The sequence below is a fragment of the Dendropsophus ebraccatus genome, chromosome 15 (assembly GCF_027789765.1).
Source record: "Dendropsophus ebraccatus isolate aDenEbr1 chromosome 15, aDenEbr1.pat, whole genome shotgun sequence".
Taxonomy (NCBI): Eukaryota; Metazoa; Chordata; class Amphibia; order Anura; family Hylidae; genus Dendropsophus; species Dendropsophus ebraccatus.
The window spans coordinates 26,306,013-26,325,732 of NC_091468.1; the positions used below are offsets into that span (position 1 = coordinate 26,306,013).

General features: G+C 44.9%; 1 protein-coding gene across 6 annotated transcripts in view; it reads left to right on the forward strand.

Annotated features, from left to right (window-relative positions):
- Positions 1-19,720, forward strand: part of ALK (ALK receptor tyrosine kinase) — a 405,981-nt gene that overhangs the window by 321,318 nt on the left and 64,943 nt on the right. For 5 of the 6 annotated variants that reach the window (XM_069955319.1, XM_069955321.1, XM_069955318.1 and 2 more), the window contains 2 exons: positions 2,125-2,278; positions 17,406-17,553. In XM_069955319.1, the coding sequence (XP_069811420.1) occupies positions 2,125-2,278; positions 17,406-17,553 (302 nt within the window). Of the gene's footprint in view, positions 1-2,124; positions 2,279-17,405; positions 17,554-19,720 lie in introns of those variants that run through there. The other variant, XM_069955323.1, reaches the window with a different exon arrangement.

A 19,720-nucleotide genomic window follows, 5' to 3' on the forward strand; every position in this document is an offset into this window, starting at 1 on the left:
ACTGGTCTAAAGAATTCACATGTCAATTCTTTGGGCAGACGGCAGAATCTGGCTGAGTATAGAATGGACGGGCGGAACTTCAAGCGGGGGCGCACAGCGGAATCCTCTTGAAGTTCTCTAACGATTTTCCGTAGTGTGTACATACCCTTAAAGGCAGGAGAAGTGTCAGCTGCATCTCACAGGACACACTGGTACAACATGAGTCGGGAGAGTTTTATAAATGTATAAATTATGAGTATATCACTGCTCTCCTGGCCTCCTACATAAGGTAAGGAAGGGCAGGAGGGATCTAATGACTGATGATGTCATCCTGTAGTTCATAGGAAGTCAGTCACATAGGAGACAAGTCCTATAGGTGACATAGTGAAGACATTTCAGACCATTCATCCTAGCATTGCTTCTCATTCAGCTCAGAGCCCAAATTATCATTACAGCGATTAAAATCCTGGACACCAGTCAGACCCTAATGGTCGACGGCTAGTATTCCATTCCCGAGCCTCATGATTGATCAGCATGATCAGCGCCACATGCAAGTAGTGCAGCTTTATGTCTAGAATGTGTAACAAGCTCTTATCATTAGTTTAAAGAGAATTTTCGTAAAGTTTGGAACATGGCCAAATACTGTGTCGGAAGCTTAAAGGGACAGAACACCTAACACCAGCAGCTTATATTAGTGCAGCAGCATTATAAGATGAGCAGATCATGTCAATCACACAGATAAATGACTCTGTAGGACTAGTTTAATAAAATAAATTGTTCCAGTTTCTATTTTTAGTTTATTCACTTGCAGTCAATCTTGTGTAAATCCAGTGAGTGAATTTTGGTGTAAACATTAACCTTGACTTTCACATAATCATAGAGCTAATACACAGAACAGAGCTGATCAGGCCCGGACAGGAGGGCAGGGGAATCCTCCAGTGGCCCCCACCCCTTGGTGGGCCCATGTGGTGGGACTTCCTGTTTAGCAGCTCCAGGACAAGGTATAATCCCTCAGCATTGCTGCACACTCCTGTCACCCGATTACTCACTTCCTCTTTATATACAGTATAACCTGAACTCATTATATAGAGGCAGGGAGTGACCGAAATGACAGACAGCTGCATGTAGTGTGCAGAATCAGTGCAGACCCTTTCCTCTCCCCTGGGACCCTCCCCCCCCTCCTCTTCTCAGGCTGCTTCCATCTGCTCTATGTGCTGCTGCTGGCAGTCGGGACACAGGAGGAGGGGAAGGAGAGGGGTTTCAGCCTGCACAGTGTGGTCTGAAGCAGCTCCTGGAGCTGCAGATCTGACAGCATGTGAGCTGTACCTGGTGCTTTCCTGTACCAGAGGTAAATCTGTGCACATGAAGTATGCATGCGAGTCTGTGTGTATGGTGCATGTGTGTGCTATCTATGTATATATGTATTGTGCATTTGTATATATCTGTGTATAATGTATGAATTGTGCGTGTACTGTGTATGTATATAGGTAATATAGGTATACATATTTCTTTATATCTGTGTATAATGTGTGTGTGTATGTATTGTGCATGGAGGAGAAGCTGCAGGATGTCAGAGTTTGACAGATATCATTAAGGAAGCACTATGGGGGCACAGGGACTGGTAAGTATATTTTCTTTGTTATGTTGCCGCACTTCCTGCCTGCCTGAGATTTGTTAGCTTCATGAGACTTCTACTTTCAATAACATTCAATGGCACGCTATGCTGTTTGCATAGAGTGACTGACAAGTTACTAGCAGTAAGCTAGCAACGCTGGTCACATACACATCTCTGTGCAAAGTCGCTATATTAATGTGAAAGGTTTGGCGCTGGTTATATCTGGTGAATGTAGGGTGGGCCCCTAGAATCTGATTCCCTGGTGGGCCCAAGGAAGTCGTGTCTGAAACTGAAACTCATAGCATCAGAGACCCCAGACCCTATAATAATATTCTATATGATGCTTCACATGAAGTCATTAGACCCACGGCTGGACCAGGCCTCACATCTGTAATATGAATACAGAAATACATCCACATTATACTCATCAGAAACTGGCCCCAGTGTGATGATCACATTATTTTAGAACCCAGCCTATCATCATGATGGCGGTCTGATTCTAACAATCTTATCTGCACATTATCTTCCAGGTTATTGGCTCTTTACCACGTGCGGTGCTAGCGGCCCCCATGGACCCAGTCAGAAGCTTTGTGATGAAGCCTATGAAAACTTCAGTGTGGTTGTCGGAACGGGAAACATGAAAGGCGTCCAGATCTGGAGAGTGCCAGAGACCAACAGATACAGGTAAATCTGGTTGTTATTGATCTTCAAGAGGCTGTCTAATTTAAAAAAAAACGTTCTTATAAACCCTAGTAGTAGATGGTGTGGGTGCAGAGGTCTGTATTCAGGATCCTCATCTCTTGGCTGCGGCTATAAAGAGTGACTCCCACTCTGGAGGACCCGTCCTGTCCTGCATAATACAGACAACCCATTAATGTGAATGAGAAATGTGCAATGCTCCATTTTGCCTGTGTTGGCGCTTTAGGAAATTGAGCAGTTACTTCCAAGGTGGATCCCAACTGGAGTCCTACAATGGATAACTAGGGTTTTTCCCCAAGTGGAAAACACCTTTAAATGGAACCTGGACTAATCCAATGTTGCCAAGTTCACATGACAATCTTATACATTGATACATTGTAACAAGCCAATCAGCTGTGAGAGCAAGACAAGAAATAAGGATAGAAACAATAAAGTCTCAATATACTACTTCTAGCTGAGGGCTTTGTAAAAGTCCATATAATCTAGACATAATCTGCAAGTTATTAAGACTGAAATCCAGATTGATCCATTTTACCTGCACTTACCTACATTGTAACAAATTGTCAGGACTGGAGAGATTTATCTGCCTGATTTATTTAGCTGTTTAGGTAAATTTTCTAAATTTGGTTGTAATGAAGACAGTAAGCAGAGATCTTAAGAATGATGTGGAATTAAAACATTCAGTATGTTGGAAAGCTTACACATAAGACTATATATACTATAAATCCAGGCAACCTTAAATGCCCCTGATTAATGATATAGAAAAGCCTCCCCTGAGCTCTGCCAGTAACCAGCAGCCTAGAAGCTCCTGCGGCACAGCTATGGGACCGCCTCCTGCTCCCAGCACCAACAAACCAGGCAGGAAAGAAGCGCAATTCTCAGGATGATATCTATTCCTATTGCAATTTATTACAGTTTATATAAACTAAGTGTGTGTATTTATATTATTCTATCCGTAAAAGCCCCGGACTCCTGGAGATTCTTTGCTCTCCCCTGCTGCTTCTGTAGATTGATAAAACCTCATTACTGGATTTCAATATCCAGACTCTGGAGGACCAAGGATTTCTTGTGTCTGTAATCACATTGCAGCCGGATATACCGCCATATATACTTATGAAATATGCAGCTTTATGTAGAGACTGGTGTGTATAATTACAATATAACTACTCTAATTCTTTATGTACAAGAATATAACTATAATACTGCCCCTATAGACAAGAATATAACTACTATAATACTGCTCCTATATACAATAATATAACTACTATAATACTGCTCCTATATACAAGAATATAACTACTATAATACTGCTCCTATATACAAGAATATAACTACTATAATACTGCTCCTATATACAAGAATATAACTACTATAATACTGCTGCTATATACAAGAATATAACTGCTTTCTTCTTCGTATAGAGGCAGCACACATGGGATATAGGTCCCTCCTACTTACTCTCAGGACCGCCCACCTAATAAAAAAAATACCTGACAACAGGTTAACCAATTAAACGTAATGACAACACATAAGTACTCCTTCACACCATCCACACACTGTGTTTTTTTCTGTCCTCCTATTCAGGAGGGCAGGTGAGGTTTGTATCTCACCTGCTAGAGCCCACCGATTGTAATTTATGTATTCTTTCTTTTATTTACAGGGTGGCCAAAGTGGGAAACCCTGGCCAGAGCACTTACTGCGTTGCAGTAACTATAAGGTGTCCATGCCATTCTTTGTGCTCTGGCATTTATATGGCCCTTATATGCATCGGCCAGTGGCTGAGTCCTGGCTAAGTTGCTCATTCAGTACTTGCAGGGCTAGCCTCGACTTTAGGCTTCTGAATAGACGGCCCTGCAAAATAATGGTAAGTCTCTGTCTTACCTTGGGGATACTGGAAAGTATGTTCATTCCCTGATGTCAGTGTGTTCCTCGGCATTAGACTAGCGCGCTGTTCCGGCTTGCGGTTCAAGGGCGGCCATATTACTTCCGGTTTGCATTCCATTGGACCGGAAGTGCGTCATTTGACGCTCCGCCAGCGCTAAATCAGTCTGGTAAGATTGTTTTTCACGTATGCCGACTGTCCCTTCGTTTCCCTAGGGAGTCTTGTTTGGTAACCACCTGCCTTTGGGGGTATTGTACCTCAGATCGGGAGTACAAGTTACTTCCGGTTCTATCGCGGACCGGAAGTGCGTCATTACCTGGCGTATGCACCACGTGGTCACGCCCCTAAGGTATTTAAGTAGCGGAATGCCGCTATGCAGCACCTCTATGTGCGAGTCAGCCGGATACTCTGCTTATAAGGTGCTTAGGACGCCAGAAGCTGGGGGTACAAACTATGTGGTTGTTGCACAGTCACTCACTTGTTTATACTTTTTGCAGATGTCAAGCCATTCATCTGCAAGCAAAAGGAGAAGCAAATCTAGGCACAGATCTTGTGAGGTTTGTGAACAACCCCTGCCAGATGACCTACCTTCGGCTACCTGTGAACCATGTGCTGAGCAAGAGGCGGAGAGAAGGAGAGCACCCCAGGAGGAGACATCAGCTTTTATAAATGAGGCCAAAGCTTTTTTCTCGTGGTTCAAGACCCACATGCCTAGTACTTCAACCTCAGCACCTTCTACTTCAGGGCTCAAAAGTAAGGCTAAGAAATCCCCCTCGAGAGAGTCTTCTGATTCAGGCGACTCTGAGACAGAGGATTCCACTGACTCTGAATCTGAGACTCCGGTCTCAGAAGATTATTTTCTATTTAAGAAAGAAAATGCTGATGGACTAATTAAGGCTGTCAAAGACATAATTGAAGTAAAGAGAGACAAATCTTCTAGAAAGGAGAAAGAGAACTTATATTATTTTCCACGCAAAAAATCTACAGTCCTACCAGGTCATCCAGTTCTCAAGACTGTCATGGAAAGAGAATGGAAAAGACCGGATCGGCGCATAGAGTTAGGCTCCAGGTTCAGAGCTATGTACCGTCTTGATCCGGCGGAGTCAGAATCCTGGGAGAAACCGGCTCAAATAGATCCAGCAGTGTCTAAGCTGTCTAAGAATATTCTCTTACCATCAGATGACTCTTCACTACTCAGAGATGCGAGTGACAGGAAAACTGATGTATTATTAAGACGGACATATTGCAATTCAGCTGATCTGAGTAAGGCGGCTCTCTCTACAGTACCGGTTGCAAGAGCCATGCGAGTTTGGTTGAGCAGGCTGTCCAGAGACATCGAGGACAAAGTTCCAAGGGAAGAGTTGCTGGAGCAGGTTAATAGTATTAAACTTGCAGCGGACTATCTGTGTGATTTCCCAGTTGATGTTCTCAAAATTTCAGCTAAGAATTTGGCACTTACAAACTCTGCCAGGCGTGCTGTCTGGCTAAAGCCATGGAGAGGAGAAGTCAGTTCTAAGAATAACTTTTGCTCCCTACCCTTTGAGCCAGGGCAGTTAATCGGCACTCAATTAGAGAAGATCTTGGAGAAGTGTAAGCGTGGTAAAGGTCTGGCCTTTCCGCAGACGGAGAAAAAGAAACCTTACAAGTTTTTCAAAGCAAAAGGTAGAAATACTTTTCGTGGAAAAAATTCTACCACCAACACCACCAGACGCTCTCAGAAACCCGCTCAGAACCGTAAGCCTAAGCAAGGACAGTCCGTGCACACCAAGTCAGAGTTCTGACGCCAGGGGTCTAGTCACTCAGCCAGTCGGTGCAAGATTAAAAGATTTCCTTCCGGCATGGGAAAGAGTGACGACGGACAAGTGGGTTCTCGAAGTAATAAAAACAGGATACAAAATAAAGTTTTTAAAGAGACCAAGAGAAAGGCTACTCATAAACCATCCAAAAGATCATGTAGTGCCATCTCTATTGCAAGAGTTTCTTCGAAAGAGAGCGTTGGAACCCGTTCCGGAAGGAGAAAGAGGAAGAGGGGTTTATTCGATGCTCTTTCCCGTCCCAAAGAGAGAGGGAGAATGGCGTCTAATCATAGACTTGCGTTATGTCAACCAGTTTGTAGCAAAGGAAAAGTTCAGAATGGAAACGATCAGATCAGCAACAGCGCTGATACAGAAAGGGGACCTCATGGTCTCACTGGACTTAATGGACGCATACCTCCATATACCCATTCATCCGTTGTCCAGAAAATACTTAAGAGTGGCGATACAGGTGGGCACGGAAATACAGCATTACCAGTTTTGTGCCCTCCCCTTTGGGCTCACATCCTCCCCAAGGGTCTTTACGAAGGTAGCCATCGTCTTAGTAGCCCATCTTCGCCTGCAGGGGATACAACTGATTCCATACGACTGGTTGTTAATTGCATCTTCTCAGAGTCGCCTCCTTCTACATCTTCAGATGACGACAGAGTTATTGCAGGAAGTGGGATTTCTAATCAATCTAAAGAAATCAGAACTACAGCCAGCTCCAATAAAGAAATTCCTGGGTCTCCTAATAGATGCAAATCAGTTGAAATTGTTCCTGCCGCCAGACAAGATCAATGCTCTGCAGAATCAAGTCCGTCACCTAATCTGCTCCAGTTCAGTGACGATCAGACAAGCGATGAGTGTGCTGGGAATGTTCACTGCAGCTATAGACGCAGTCCCTTGGGCGAAAGCTCATATGAGACCTCTGCAGAGAGAAATTCTCGACATTTGGGACAAGAGTCCAGCATCACTAAATCGATCCTTAGTCATCTCCAAATGGACAAAGAAGAAGCTGAAATGGTGGCTGGTACACCGCAACTTGTCCAGGGGGAACAGCTTTGCGCTGACCGAATCCCTAGTCCTAACCACAGACGCATCTACAACCGGTTGGGGAGCCCATTTGGGAGACAGATGGGTACAGAAGACGTGGTCTCCTGCAGAAGCTCGACTATCATCGAACCTGAGAGAGATGAAGGCGGTGCGGCTGGCATTATTGCATTTTGCACCTCTGCTGAAGGGGAGAGCAGCTCTAATACAGTCAGACAACTCAGTCACTGTATTCTATATAAACAAGCAGGGCGGGACGAGGAGCCCTGCTCTCGAAAGGGAATGCATGAGGATGATGGCCTGGGCAGAAGAGAATCTTCTCAAGATTACAGCGCTTCATATAAGAGGGGTCCAGAATGTGAAGGCCGACTTACTAAGTCGCAAATTACTGAGTCCCAACGAGTGGGTTCTGGACTACAAGTATTTTCGCCAAATAACGGACAAATGGGGAATGCCGGATTGGGATCTAATGGCGACCAGACAGAATCGCAAACTAGAGAAATTTGCATCGCTGGATCCGAGAGACAATCCACAAATTCTAGATGCATTCTCAGTGACCTGGAAGCAGAAATTTGTGTATCTCTTTCCCCCAACAGCAATACTGGAGAGGGTCCTGAGGAAGATTATGCAGGACAAACCCAGAGCAATACTGGTGGCACCCTATTGGCCTCGGAGACCCTGGTTTCCATTACTCCTGTGTCTATCGAGAGGCGAGTTCTGGACTCTCCCTCTGCACAAGGATCTCCTCTCCCAGAAGCAGTTCCTTCATCCTCAGCTTTCACGGCTGCATTTAACTGCGTGGAACATGAGAGGACAAGATACAGATTAAGAGGGTTGTCAGAAGGCGTAATCGATACCTTATTATCAGCTCGTAAGCAATCTACTAATAAGCTGTATGCGAAACTATGGAAGAAGTTTGCATCATGGAGACAGCAGAATGACCATGAGACTGTATCTCTACCTGCTGTACTTCAATTCCTCCAAGATGGATTTCAAAGAGGCCTAAGAGCTAACACGCTGAGAGTGCACATGACGGCCATAAACTCTTTTACGGACGGTGTGTTTGCAGGAGAGCCTATAATAACAAAGTTCTTTAAAGCTCTGAGGAATTTGAGGCCAGTAGTGAAACCACCGACCTCGGCATGGGATTTGCAAATTGTCTTACAGTCATTAATGGACTCTCCGTTCGAACCTCTGGAAGAGGTAGAAGTAAAATGGCTAACCCTAAAGGCGTGTTTTCTAGTGGCCATAACGTCTGCTAAAAGACTTGGCGAAATTCAAGCCTTATCCTCCAGAGAACCCTTCATTAAGTTTGTTCCTGAAGGCGTACTGTTGAGAACCATTCCATCTTTTATGCCCAAGGTAGCCTCAGTACAGAACATCAATAAAGAGATTCTGCTACAGTCTTTTTACCCTGATCCATCCAGTGAGGAGGAGCGGAGATTACGGCTACTAGATGTGGGTAGGACTCTCGCCTGTTATATCTCGAGGGTGGAAGCCTTCAGGCGAGATGAAAATCTATTCCTGCAGTTCACTGGTGCAAACAAAGGTAAAAAAGCTGCCAAAGACACGATAGCAAGATGGCTGAAAACTGTAATTGTAGAAGCTTACAAGAAGGCAGGCAAAGAACCACCTACCTCCTTGAAGGCGCATTCAACTAGAGCAACGGCGACCTCGTGGGCAGAGAGAGCACAAGTGCCTGTCGCAGATATTTGCAACGCAGCCTCATGGTCTTCAGCATCCACGTTTGTATCTCACTACAGGCTTGACAATCTAAGCAGAGTTCCAGCCTTCAGTACGGGGGTATTAAGTGCTGCAATCTGATCCACCCTCCCTTATTTAGTTAGCTATTTAGCTCCCATGTGTGCTGCCTCTATACGAAGAAGAAAGCTAAAATTTTAATTACTTACCGTAATTTTGCTTTCTTCGAGAATAGAGGCAGCACAAATATACCCTCCCAATAAATGTGTGTTTAGCATCATATCGGCTATTTTATTGAACACAGTGTGTGGATGGTGTGAAGGAGTACTTATGTGTTGTCATTACGTTTAATTGGTTAACCTGTTGTCAGGTATTTTTTTTATTAGGTGGGCGGTCCTGAGAGTAAGTAGGAGGGACCTATATCCCATGTGTGCTGCCTCTATTCTCGAAGAAAGCAAAATTACGGTAAGTAATTAAAATTTTAGCTATAATACTGCTCCTATATACAAGAATATAACTACTATAATACTGCTCCTATATACAAGACTATAACTACTATAATACTGCTCCTATATACAAGAATATAACTACTATAACGGTTCAGGGAAGAAAAAGCGCTGCACCTCACACCTATGGCTGATACTAGTGCCCCTAGGCTAAATAAAAAACACATCAGAATTTTGCCCCATGTACCATCGTGCAGGTATCTGATACACATGGGTCCCTACACTAAGTCCACACCGTGCCACTCAGTGGCTACCAACCCCGCAGGCGTGCACAGTCAGGGAACGGGGGCCATGGGACGGCCCTTTGACCCCCATGCCACAGGACCAGACCCAAAAACACCACACCAGAACCCGGCCAGCACCGCCGGCGGAGAAGGTCGCCCCCAAACAGCACAAGTCTGGATGAGGTATTGCGCTCACCATAGCTGCTGCAGACAGAATGGGAAAAGACAGGAGGGATTAAAACCATGTGCACTTAGGTGTCTCCTGCTAATTGCGGTCATGTGGGTCTCACCAGGAGGAGTGCAAAACACGGAGAAAAGAGAGAAACAAAATGCGGTTCAGGGAAGAAAAAGCGCTGCACCTCACAACTAGTGCCCCTAGGCTAAATAAAAAACACATCAGAATTTTGTGTATGAATTGATCAAGCCATACTGCCCCATGTGCCATCGTGCAGGTAACTACTATAACACTGCTGCTATATACAAGAATATAACCACTATAATACTGCTCCTATATACAAGAATACAACTACTATAATACTGCTCCTATATACAAGAATATAACTACTATAATACTGCTACTATATACAAGAATATAACTGCTATAATACTGCTCCTATATACAAGAATATAACTATAATACTGCCTTCTATATACAAGAACATAACTACTATAATACTGCCCCTATATACAAGAATATAACTACTATAATACTACCTCCTATATACAAGAATATAACTACTATAATACTGCTCCTATATACAAGAATATAACTACTATACTAGTGCCCCTATATACAAGAATATAACTACTATAATACTGACCCTATATACAATTATGGAGTTTACAATATCTTTATCTCCTATGTTAGTGCAGCAGTTAGTTAGTTCTGTATCCTGTACGTGTTGGTTATGTCCCGGTCTCCTCGGTGCGGTATGTTAGATGGACTTGTGTCGCCGGCTGTGGTTTTCACTGTTCTCCGGGCTCTTCAGGCAGTAATTACATGTGATCAGCGGCGCTCTGCACTTATCATTACCGTCTGTCTCTTGAGCTCTGTAATTACTTGATCATAATTAAACCCTTCTGGGTATTTATATCCTTCCTCTGGTTAATATCTTGCTGCTTTAAGAGCAACTCAACACACAACCACTGCGGATTTTAATCTCCGACTCTTATGATTTGTAAATTACTTGATTTTATGTCACCTTTATATGCTGTAGCGCTGTACTATGGGGCCACCTGCTAACCAGAGGTTGCAGTCTTTATCATTGTATATTGTAAACCCCATACTTTGTATAACGTATATAGTGTATAACCCTGAATGAGTGTTTGCATCCCAGAGATAACAGGGTAGACAGCACAATGTCACCAGAAGGTCACCAATGCTGCACATCACCCAAGACCACCCGTCCTATGGCAGATTCATCATATGTGACGGTGGCAGCAAGAGTCTTCAGAGCCATACAGACCTTTAGTCAATGATGTGTATAGTCAATACTTTGCTTAAAGCGACTCTGTACCCACAATCTGCCCCTCCCCCCCCCCCCAAACCACTTCTACTGTCAGATAGCTGTTTTTAATCCAAGATCTGTCCTGTGGTCCGTTTGGCAAGTGATGCAGTTATTGTCCTAAAAAACAACTTTTAACCCCTTAACGACATCGGGCGTAAACTTACGCCCTGGCGCCCTGGTACTTAGCGCATCAGGGCGTAAATTTACGCCCGATGTTTCCCCGATCGCTGCGTGTTCACACACAGCGGTCGGGGAAGATGGTCTGCTATAAATCATAGCAGGCCATCATAGCTTCTCGGCACGGGGGGTGGTTAACACCCCCCGTGCTTACGATCGCCGCTATAGGCTGATCAATTCAGATCAGCCAATAGCGGCGATCGGAACCTTTCCGGGTCATCGGTGACCCGATGACCCGAAAAAAAATGGCGGTCGGTGCTGTCCGAGGACGGCACCGACCGCCATTACTGTAAAAAGTAATGTTGATCGCCGTGCCACCGGCCCGATCGCCGTGAACGGCCGGCCGGCCGTTCACGGCGATCGGGCCGGTGGCACGGCGATCAGAGTCCCACAAAATAGTAAATACCTGCCCTGGACCCCTCAGCTAGGTAGCCGAGGGGTCCAGAGCAGGTATTTGTACATTACTCACCTGTCCCGGGCTCCTGATCGGCGGCTTCCGGGTTCGCGGCGTCCTCCGTCATTCCGTTCGGTCTTCGGGTCTTTCCGGCGGTCCTCGTCGTCTTCTTTCGGCTATTTTCGGCTCCAGCCTCGTCATTTTCCGGATTTTGCGCTCTGCTGCCCCCTAGCGGCTGATATGTGTAATACACTTATCAGCAGCTACAGGGATATTCAGAATATAGAAAAAGTGTTTTTTTTTCCCCCCAATTTTTTTTTTTCTATTTTCCGCACCCTATCGCCGCTGAGTGTTGATTAGCATCGCACGAAAGTGCGCTGCTAATCAGCAACTCCTCCTTTTTGGCGTAGGGTGTTTTTTTTCTATATTCTACTGCCACGGTCTGTTTATAAGTGCCGCACATAAGTGCGGCATTTATCAGCAACTCCTTTGTTGGCGTAGATTTTTTTTATACTTACTGTAAAAAAAACACGTAAAAAACACTACATTACACCACACTACATTGAATAAAGTTTGACACTACACCACTACATACCCCATATACTAGTCCCCATATAAAGATGGCCCCCAGGGTGTTTTCGGTGTCAGAGGGATACGTTATTATTGCCTCCGACACCGAAACAGCCAGTGAGGATGAATGGGGGGGATCGTTCTTTCCTCCATTCATCCTCATCATCCAGTGACGTGTCTGGGGGTAGCGTAGCGTACGCTGCCCCCCGGACACGTCTTTTCCGCCAGTACCGTCCCAATAAGAGATCACGGTATGGTGTGAAATTCTACAAACTCTGTGAGAGTACCTCTGGGTACACTTACAGATTTAGGGTACATGCACACTGCGGAATGGCGAAGGATAACCCTTTGTGCATTCCGCAGCTGGCACCCGCCGGCGGACTGATGGAGGCGCATGTCTCCACCCGTGTCATAGACTCCATGTTATGCACGGGCGGATTCCGTCGTCCATCCAAAGAATGAACACGTTGGACGGAGAGCGGAATCCGCCCGTGCATAGAATGGAGTCTATGACACGGACGGAGACGTGCGCCTGCATCAGTCCGCCGGCGGGTGCCAACTGCGGAATGCACGAAGGGTTATCTGTCGCGATTCCGCAGTGTGCATGTACCCTTAGAGTGTATGTAGGAAGGAACACCCGAATCCAGCCCCAGATGCCCCCCCCCCCTCCCATCCTCGGAACAAGTGGGAAGATCGTCCGGGAACTGATCTTCCCACTGCTGGATAGTGGTTACCACCTGTACGGGGATAACATTTATACCAGCACCCCCTCTTCTGGTCCCTCGCTGCCCGAGCTACTGTAGCTTGCGGCACGATCCGAACATATCAGAAGCAGTAATAGAGCCCTAATATTTAGCAGCCATGGAGCGGACCCAGCGCTTCTGGATATGAGGGACCCCGTATCGCACCAGGACAACATTTTCCAGGTGACGTCCCCCACACTGGAGAACGGGAGACCCCAGAAGAAGTGCAGAGTGTGGCGTAACAGGGGGATCAGGAAGGACACCATTTTCCAGTGTGACACCTGTCCTGATCCCCCCGGCCTCTGCATACTGGATCGCTCCAAGGCGCACCACACGTCACTGGGGTTCTACATTATCTAAATTCTGTCCCTTATTCCTATTTCAGGGGTCACGTTGGTCCGGGGATTATTCTGATCGCCATTATGGAGTCGGGAAGGAATTTTTCCCATTGATGAGGCTACTGTCGTCTGCCTCACGAGGGTTTTTTGCCTTCCTCTGGATCAACACAGATTGAATTTGATGGACACCTGTCATTTCCAACCTTATAAACTAATAATTGCCCTAATACCCCCAAATAAATTAGAATTGTCCCTTTTTCCCAGCTAAATAGGTATGGCCGCCATTCCCATTAGAGGATGCCGTGATGCAATTACAAAGCCTCTGTGCGGCCAGGACAGTAGAAACCCCCCACAAGTGACCCCATTCTGGAAACTACACCCGATAAGGAATCTAACAAGGGGGGCAGTGGGGATATGGCCCCCAAGTGACGGCCACATTTGGGACGTCAAAATGAAAAAAATGGTATTTTTTATTTTCTCGGCACATGTTCTACGTAAGTGCCTGTCACCAGTGGGGTCCATATGCTCACTGCACCCCTTGTTAGATTCCTTATGGGGTCACTTGTCGGGGGTTTCTACTGACCTGGCAGCACAGGAGCTTTGTAATTGCGACATGGCCTCCATCCTCCATTCCAGCCTCTAAATGGCGCTCTGTCCCTTTGGTGGCTTGCCCTGTGCCCATATGGCACATTATGCCCACATGTGGGGTATTTTCGTAATCAGGGGAAACTACCCTACACGTTTTGTGTTAATTTTCTTTTTTAACCCCTTGTGGAAATGGAAAAAATCAAGGCTAGACCAACATTTAGTGTAATTTTTGTAAAATTTTTACTCTAAATCATTAATCTTGTCATGATTTTTTCATTTTCACAAGGGGCTAAAAGATAAAAAAAAACCACTAAATGTGTAGAGCAATTTCCCCTGAGTACGGAAATACCCCACTTGTGTACATAAAGCGCCATTCGGGTGCAGGGTAAGCCTCCGAAGGGAAGGAGCGCCATTTCGTTTTTGAAGGCTGGATTTGGATGGAATGGATTTTAAGGGGCCATGTTGCATTCAAAAGGCCTCTGTGTTGCCAAGACAGTTGAACCCCCCCACAAGTGACCCCATTATGGAAACTACACCCCTCAAGGAATGTAACAAGGGGTGTAGTGAGCATATGGACCCCACTGGTGACGGGCACAAATGTGGAACAATGTGGCGTGAAAATGAAATATTACATTTTTTACACTATAATGTTGGTTTAGCCTTGAATTTATCATTTTCACAAGGGGTTAAAAGAGAAAAAAACACACAATATGTGTAGAGCAATTTCCCCCGAGTCCGTAAATACCCCACATGTGGACATAAAGCGCCATGTGGGCGCAGGGCAAGCCTCCAAAGGGAAGGAGCGCCATTTGGATTTTGGAGGTTGGATTTGGCTAGAATGGATGATGAACGCCATGTCGCATTTACAGAGCCCTCGTGCTGCCAAAACACTGGAAACCCCCCACAAGTGACCCCATTCTGGAAACTGCACCCCTCAAGGAATCTAACAAGGGGTGCAGTGAGGATATGGACCCCTTGATGACGGGCACATTTGTGCCATGAAAGTGAAAAAAATGAAATTTTTTACTTTTACGTCACATTGTTCCACATTTGTGCCCGTCACCAGTGGGGTCCATATGCTCACTGTGCCCCTTGTTAGATTCCTTGAGGGGTGTAGTTTCCAGAATGGGGTCACTTGTGGGGTGTTTCCAGTGTCTTGGCAGCACGAGGGCTCTGTAAATGCGACATGGCCCTTGAAATCCTTTCCAGTGAAATTCAGCTTCCAAAAGCCAATTGGCGCTCCTTCCCTTTGGAGGCTCGTCCTGCGCCCCCTTGGCACTTTATCGCCACATGTGGGGTATTTCCGTACTCGGGAGAAACTGCGCTACACATTTTGTGTCTTTTTTTTCCTCTTATCCCTTTAAGAAAATGAAAAATTGAAGGCTAGAACAACGTTTTAGTGTAAAAAAAAAAATTTTTCTTTTTTCACACCATATTGTTCGGAAAATCTGTGAAGCACCTGTGGGGTCCAAATGCTCACCGCACCCCTTGTTACATTCCTTGAGGGGTGTAGTTTTCTAAATGGTGTCCCTTTAGGGGTGTTTTTTAGGTTTTGGCACCCCAGAGCCTCTGCCAACCTAAAGTGGTACAGTCAGAAATGACCAAATATAACGGAGGCGTTGAAATTAACTAGGCGCTGCTTTGTATCTGAGGCTTGTGGTTGCGTCAAATAGCGCAATAGGGCCACATATGGGGTATTTCTATAAACTGCAGAAACGGGGCAATAATTATTGGGGTGCATTTCTCTGGTAATAGGTTTATAATTATGAAAAATATTGGATTACAATAAAATCTCTGCACAGAAAATTAAAATTTTCAAATTTCTTACACACTTAGCTTTTATTTCTGTGACTCCCCTAAAGGGTTAAAACACTTTATGGATATGCTTTTGCAGAGTGTGGGGGGTGCAGTTTCTGAAATGGGGTGCTTTGTGGGGCTTTCTAACATACAGGCCCCTCAAATACACTTTTAACCTGAACAGGTCCCTAAAAATATCTGATTTTGAAATTTTACTGAAAATTTGGAAATTTGCTGCTAATGTTTTAAGCTTCCTATTGTCTAAAAAAAATTAAAGATCGTTTAATAAATGCCGCCAACATAAAGTAGACATGTTGCTAATGCTATTTAATATATAATTTATGTGGTATAACCACTTTCTGTATACGCAAAAAAGTTTCAAAGTTGGAAAAATGCAGTTTTTCACATTTTTTCACATTATTTGGGTTTTTTTCATAAAGATTTGTTATGATTATCGACTCCAATTTACCAGAAATGTAAAGTACAATATGTCACGAGAAAACAATCTCAGAATCAGCCGGATAGGTAAAAGCATCCCGAAGTTATTAATGACTAAAGTGACACTGGTCATATTCATAAAATTTGTCTCTGTCATTAAGGCCATTTCAGGCTCTGTCCTTAAGGGGTTAAACCTGCAGCCCTGTATCAAATTGATGAGGCCTAGCGTGTCTGTGCCCTAGGCCTGCACCAACCCTCCGGCCCTCATCCCTGACCTCTTCCCCATTAGGAATGCCTCAGGCAGGTTTTCTTCTATTTCTCACCTGTCTGAGCACTGCACATGTGTTGGATCGTTAAGGCTCATGTGCAGTGTTCAGACAAGTGGTGATTAGCAGAAATCCTGCCTTTCCTAATAGTTAAGAGGGAGGGGAGAAGAGATGGAGGGGTGTCACTGGCCTAGGGCACAGACACTAAAAGCCGCACCAATTTGACACAGAGCTGCAAGTTTAAAAGTTGTTTTTTAGGACAATAACTGCATCACCTACCGAACGGACCACAGGACAGATCTTGAATTAAAAGCTGCTATCCGACGATACAAGCGGTTGGGGGGGGGGCAGATTGTGGGTACAGAGTGACTTTAAAATGGGAAATTACTGCACATTTATCAGATGGAGAGGTATGATATCATCAGTATTGTGCAAGTGTGTTCTAAAATCCTATGTGCTGCTGGGACCCTGCTCCTTCCAATGTGTAACTCTCAGTCTGTGAACTTCCATAAGATCAGTACATCCCTCTCCTGAAACACTCTGTGCTGCTCCACTATGTATTTCTGTGATCTTCAAGATGTGCCATTCTTCTAAAATACTCTGTGCTGCTGGGGGCTCTACTGTTTCCTCTATTTAACTTTCAGTCTATTACTTTCCAGAAAATCAGTACACTTCTTTCCATTATAATTCTGCTGCTGGGACCCTGCTCCTTCACTATGTACCTGTCAGTCCCTCCCATCATGACTCTGCCCTTGTCACAGGCAGCTTTGTCCTCTCTAGTATAATCCATTAGAGTACCTGAGAGTGTAATAAAAAAATAATATAATAACTCTCAATCTTCACCCATTGGATTTTAAACCTGGTTGTAAATCAAACTTTTTAAATTATTGTAATTGTACAAATAAAAACCATTGATTCATTTGACCTGCAATACCTTGCCTGACCACTTGGTGTGCTATGGTAGGGGTTTTGTTTAAAAGGGGGCACAAAGCTCTATCATTCAATTATATAAAGAAAAAAACCCTCTAACATTCCCCCCAGTGATAGAGGTGTTTATAACGCCATCAATGTCACATGTGCAGTTTTGTATAGCACAGATAATCCAGCGATTACACAATTTCCTTCCCTGTTTAGAATATCTGGCTATGGAGCTGCTGGTGGGATTGGAGTAAAAACCCCTTCAAGAGCCCACGGGACGGCACTGGTAGGGGTGTTTGAGTTACAGAAGGACGACATCTTGTATATACTGGTGGGTCAGCAAGGTGAAGACGCCTGCCCGAGGGTGAGTAATAGAGATATAGAATGCGCATGTGATGTAATAAGGTTTATTTATTAATTTAAATATCTGTGTTGCTTATACTGTGACAATATATGCCACAGCGCTGTACAGAGAAACTGTCATCACTAATATCATCATGTCATTATCCTGTACCCCAAGTGTCAGCGTCTTATTATCCTGTACCCCAAGTGTCAGCGTCTTATTATCCTGTACCTCAAGTGTCATGTCTTATTATCCTGTACCCCAAGTGTCAGTGTATTTATCCTGTACCCCAAGTGTCATTATCCTGTACCCCAAGTGTCATTATCCTGTACCCCAAGTGTCAGCGTCTTATTATCCTGTACCCCAAGTGTCATGTCTTATTATCCTGTACCCCAAGTGTCATTTCTTATTATCCTGTACCCCAAGTGTCATTATCCTGTACCCCAAGTGTCAATGTGCCATTATCCTGTACCCCAAGTGTCATTATCCTGTACACCAAGTGTCAGTGTGTCATTATCCTGTGCCCCAAGTGTCAGCTTCTTATTATCCTGTACCCCAATTGTCATTATCCTGTACCCCAAGTGTCAGCATCTTATTAGCTGTACCCCAAGTGTCATGTCTTATTATCCTGTACCCCAATTGTCATTATCCTGTACCCCAAGTGTCAGCGCCTCATTATCCTGTACCCCAAGTGTCAGCGCCTTATTATCTGTACCCCAAGTGTCATGTCTTATTATCCTGTACCCCAAGTGTCAGCGTCTTATTATCCTGTACCCCAAGTGTCAGTGTATTTATCCTGTACCCCAAGTGTCATTATCCTGTACTCCAAGTGTCATTATCCTGTACCCCAAGTGTCAGCGTCTTATTATCCTGTACCCCAAGTGTCATGTCTTATTATCCTGTACCCCAAGTGTCATGTCTTATTAACCTGTACCCCAAGTGTCATTATCCTGTACCCCAAGTGTCAATGTGCCATTATCCTGTACCCCAAGTGTCATTATCCTGTACACCAAGTGTCAGTGTGTCATTATCCTGTGCCCCAAGTGTCAGCTTCTTATTATCCTGTACCCCAATTGTCATTATCCTGTACCCCAAGTGTCAGCATCTTATTAGCTGTACCCCAAGTGTCATGTCTTATTATCCTGTACCCCAATTGTCATTATCCTGTACCCCAAGTGTCAGCGCCTTATTATCTGTACCCCAAGTGTCATGTCTTATTATCCTGTACCCCAAGTGTCAGCGTCTTATTATCCTGTACCCCAAGTGTCAGCATCTTATCCTGTACCCCAAGTGTCATTATCCTGTACCCCAGGTGTTAGTGTCTTATTATCCTGTACCCCAAGTGTCAGTGTGCCATTATCCTGTACCCCAAGTGTCAGTGTCTTATTATCTTGTACCCCAAGTGTCAATGTGCCATTATCCTGTACCCCTAAGTGTCAGTGTGTCATTATCCTGTGCCCCAAGTGTCAGCGTGTCATTCCTGTACCCACCGTCTCAGTGCTGTGGCCCTGGGTTGCTAGCAGGTGGTCTTTCAGTGTTCTACTATGGCACTTGTCACGGTGGCCAGAAGTTGTGATACCCACCCCCAGACACACTGGCACTGGGCTTTGTAAAAAGGTGCACAAATTTGTAGGTGCAGGTGCCGCGGAACAAAGAGTCCAGCACTTAAAACAGAATACAGTGGTACCTTGGTTTAAGAGTAACTTGGTTTAAGAGCGATTTGGTTTAGAAGCTCACAGTTTTTCAAAATTGTGACTTGGTTTAAGAGCATTGCTTTGGTTTAAGAGCTCCCTGTACTGGGTGGGAGGGGGAGTGGAGGAGGGGCATGGTCTGCATAGCGGGGTCTACAGCACTGGACTCTGACCCAGGAAGTCTCCCTCACCTTCCAAATTATAGCAGATTCACTTCAGGCTGGGGCTTACATCAGGGGACAGGACTGTGGGGTAATCTCTACATAGCTGTAACCCCTCTCTCCCCGGACAGAGAGTGCTGCTATACTGTTCCCACATCTGCCCCGCTCATTCCTTCATGCTCCCTGCAGTCTCTGTCCGCCCTTGTGTTTCCCATCCTCTCCGTTACTGTACAGTAACTTATATTATCACATATTCTGCTGTTTCTGAAGGTTTGTTTCATTTGTCCTACATGTTATTCAGAATAATAATTCATTATTTTCGGGGTGTTGAACCAT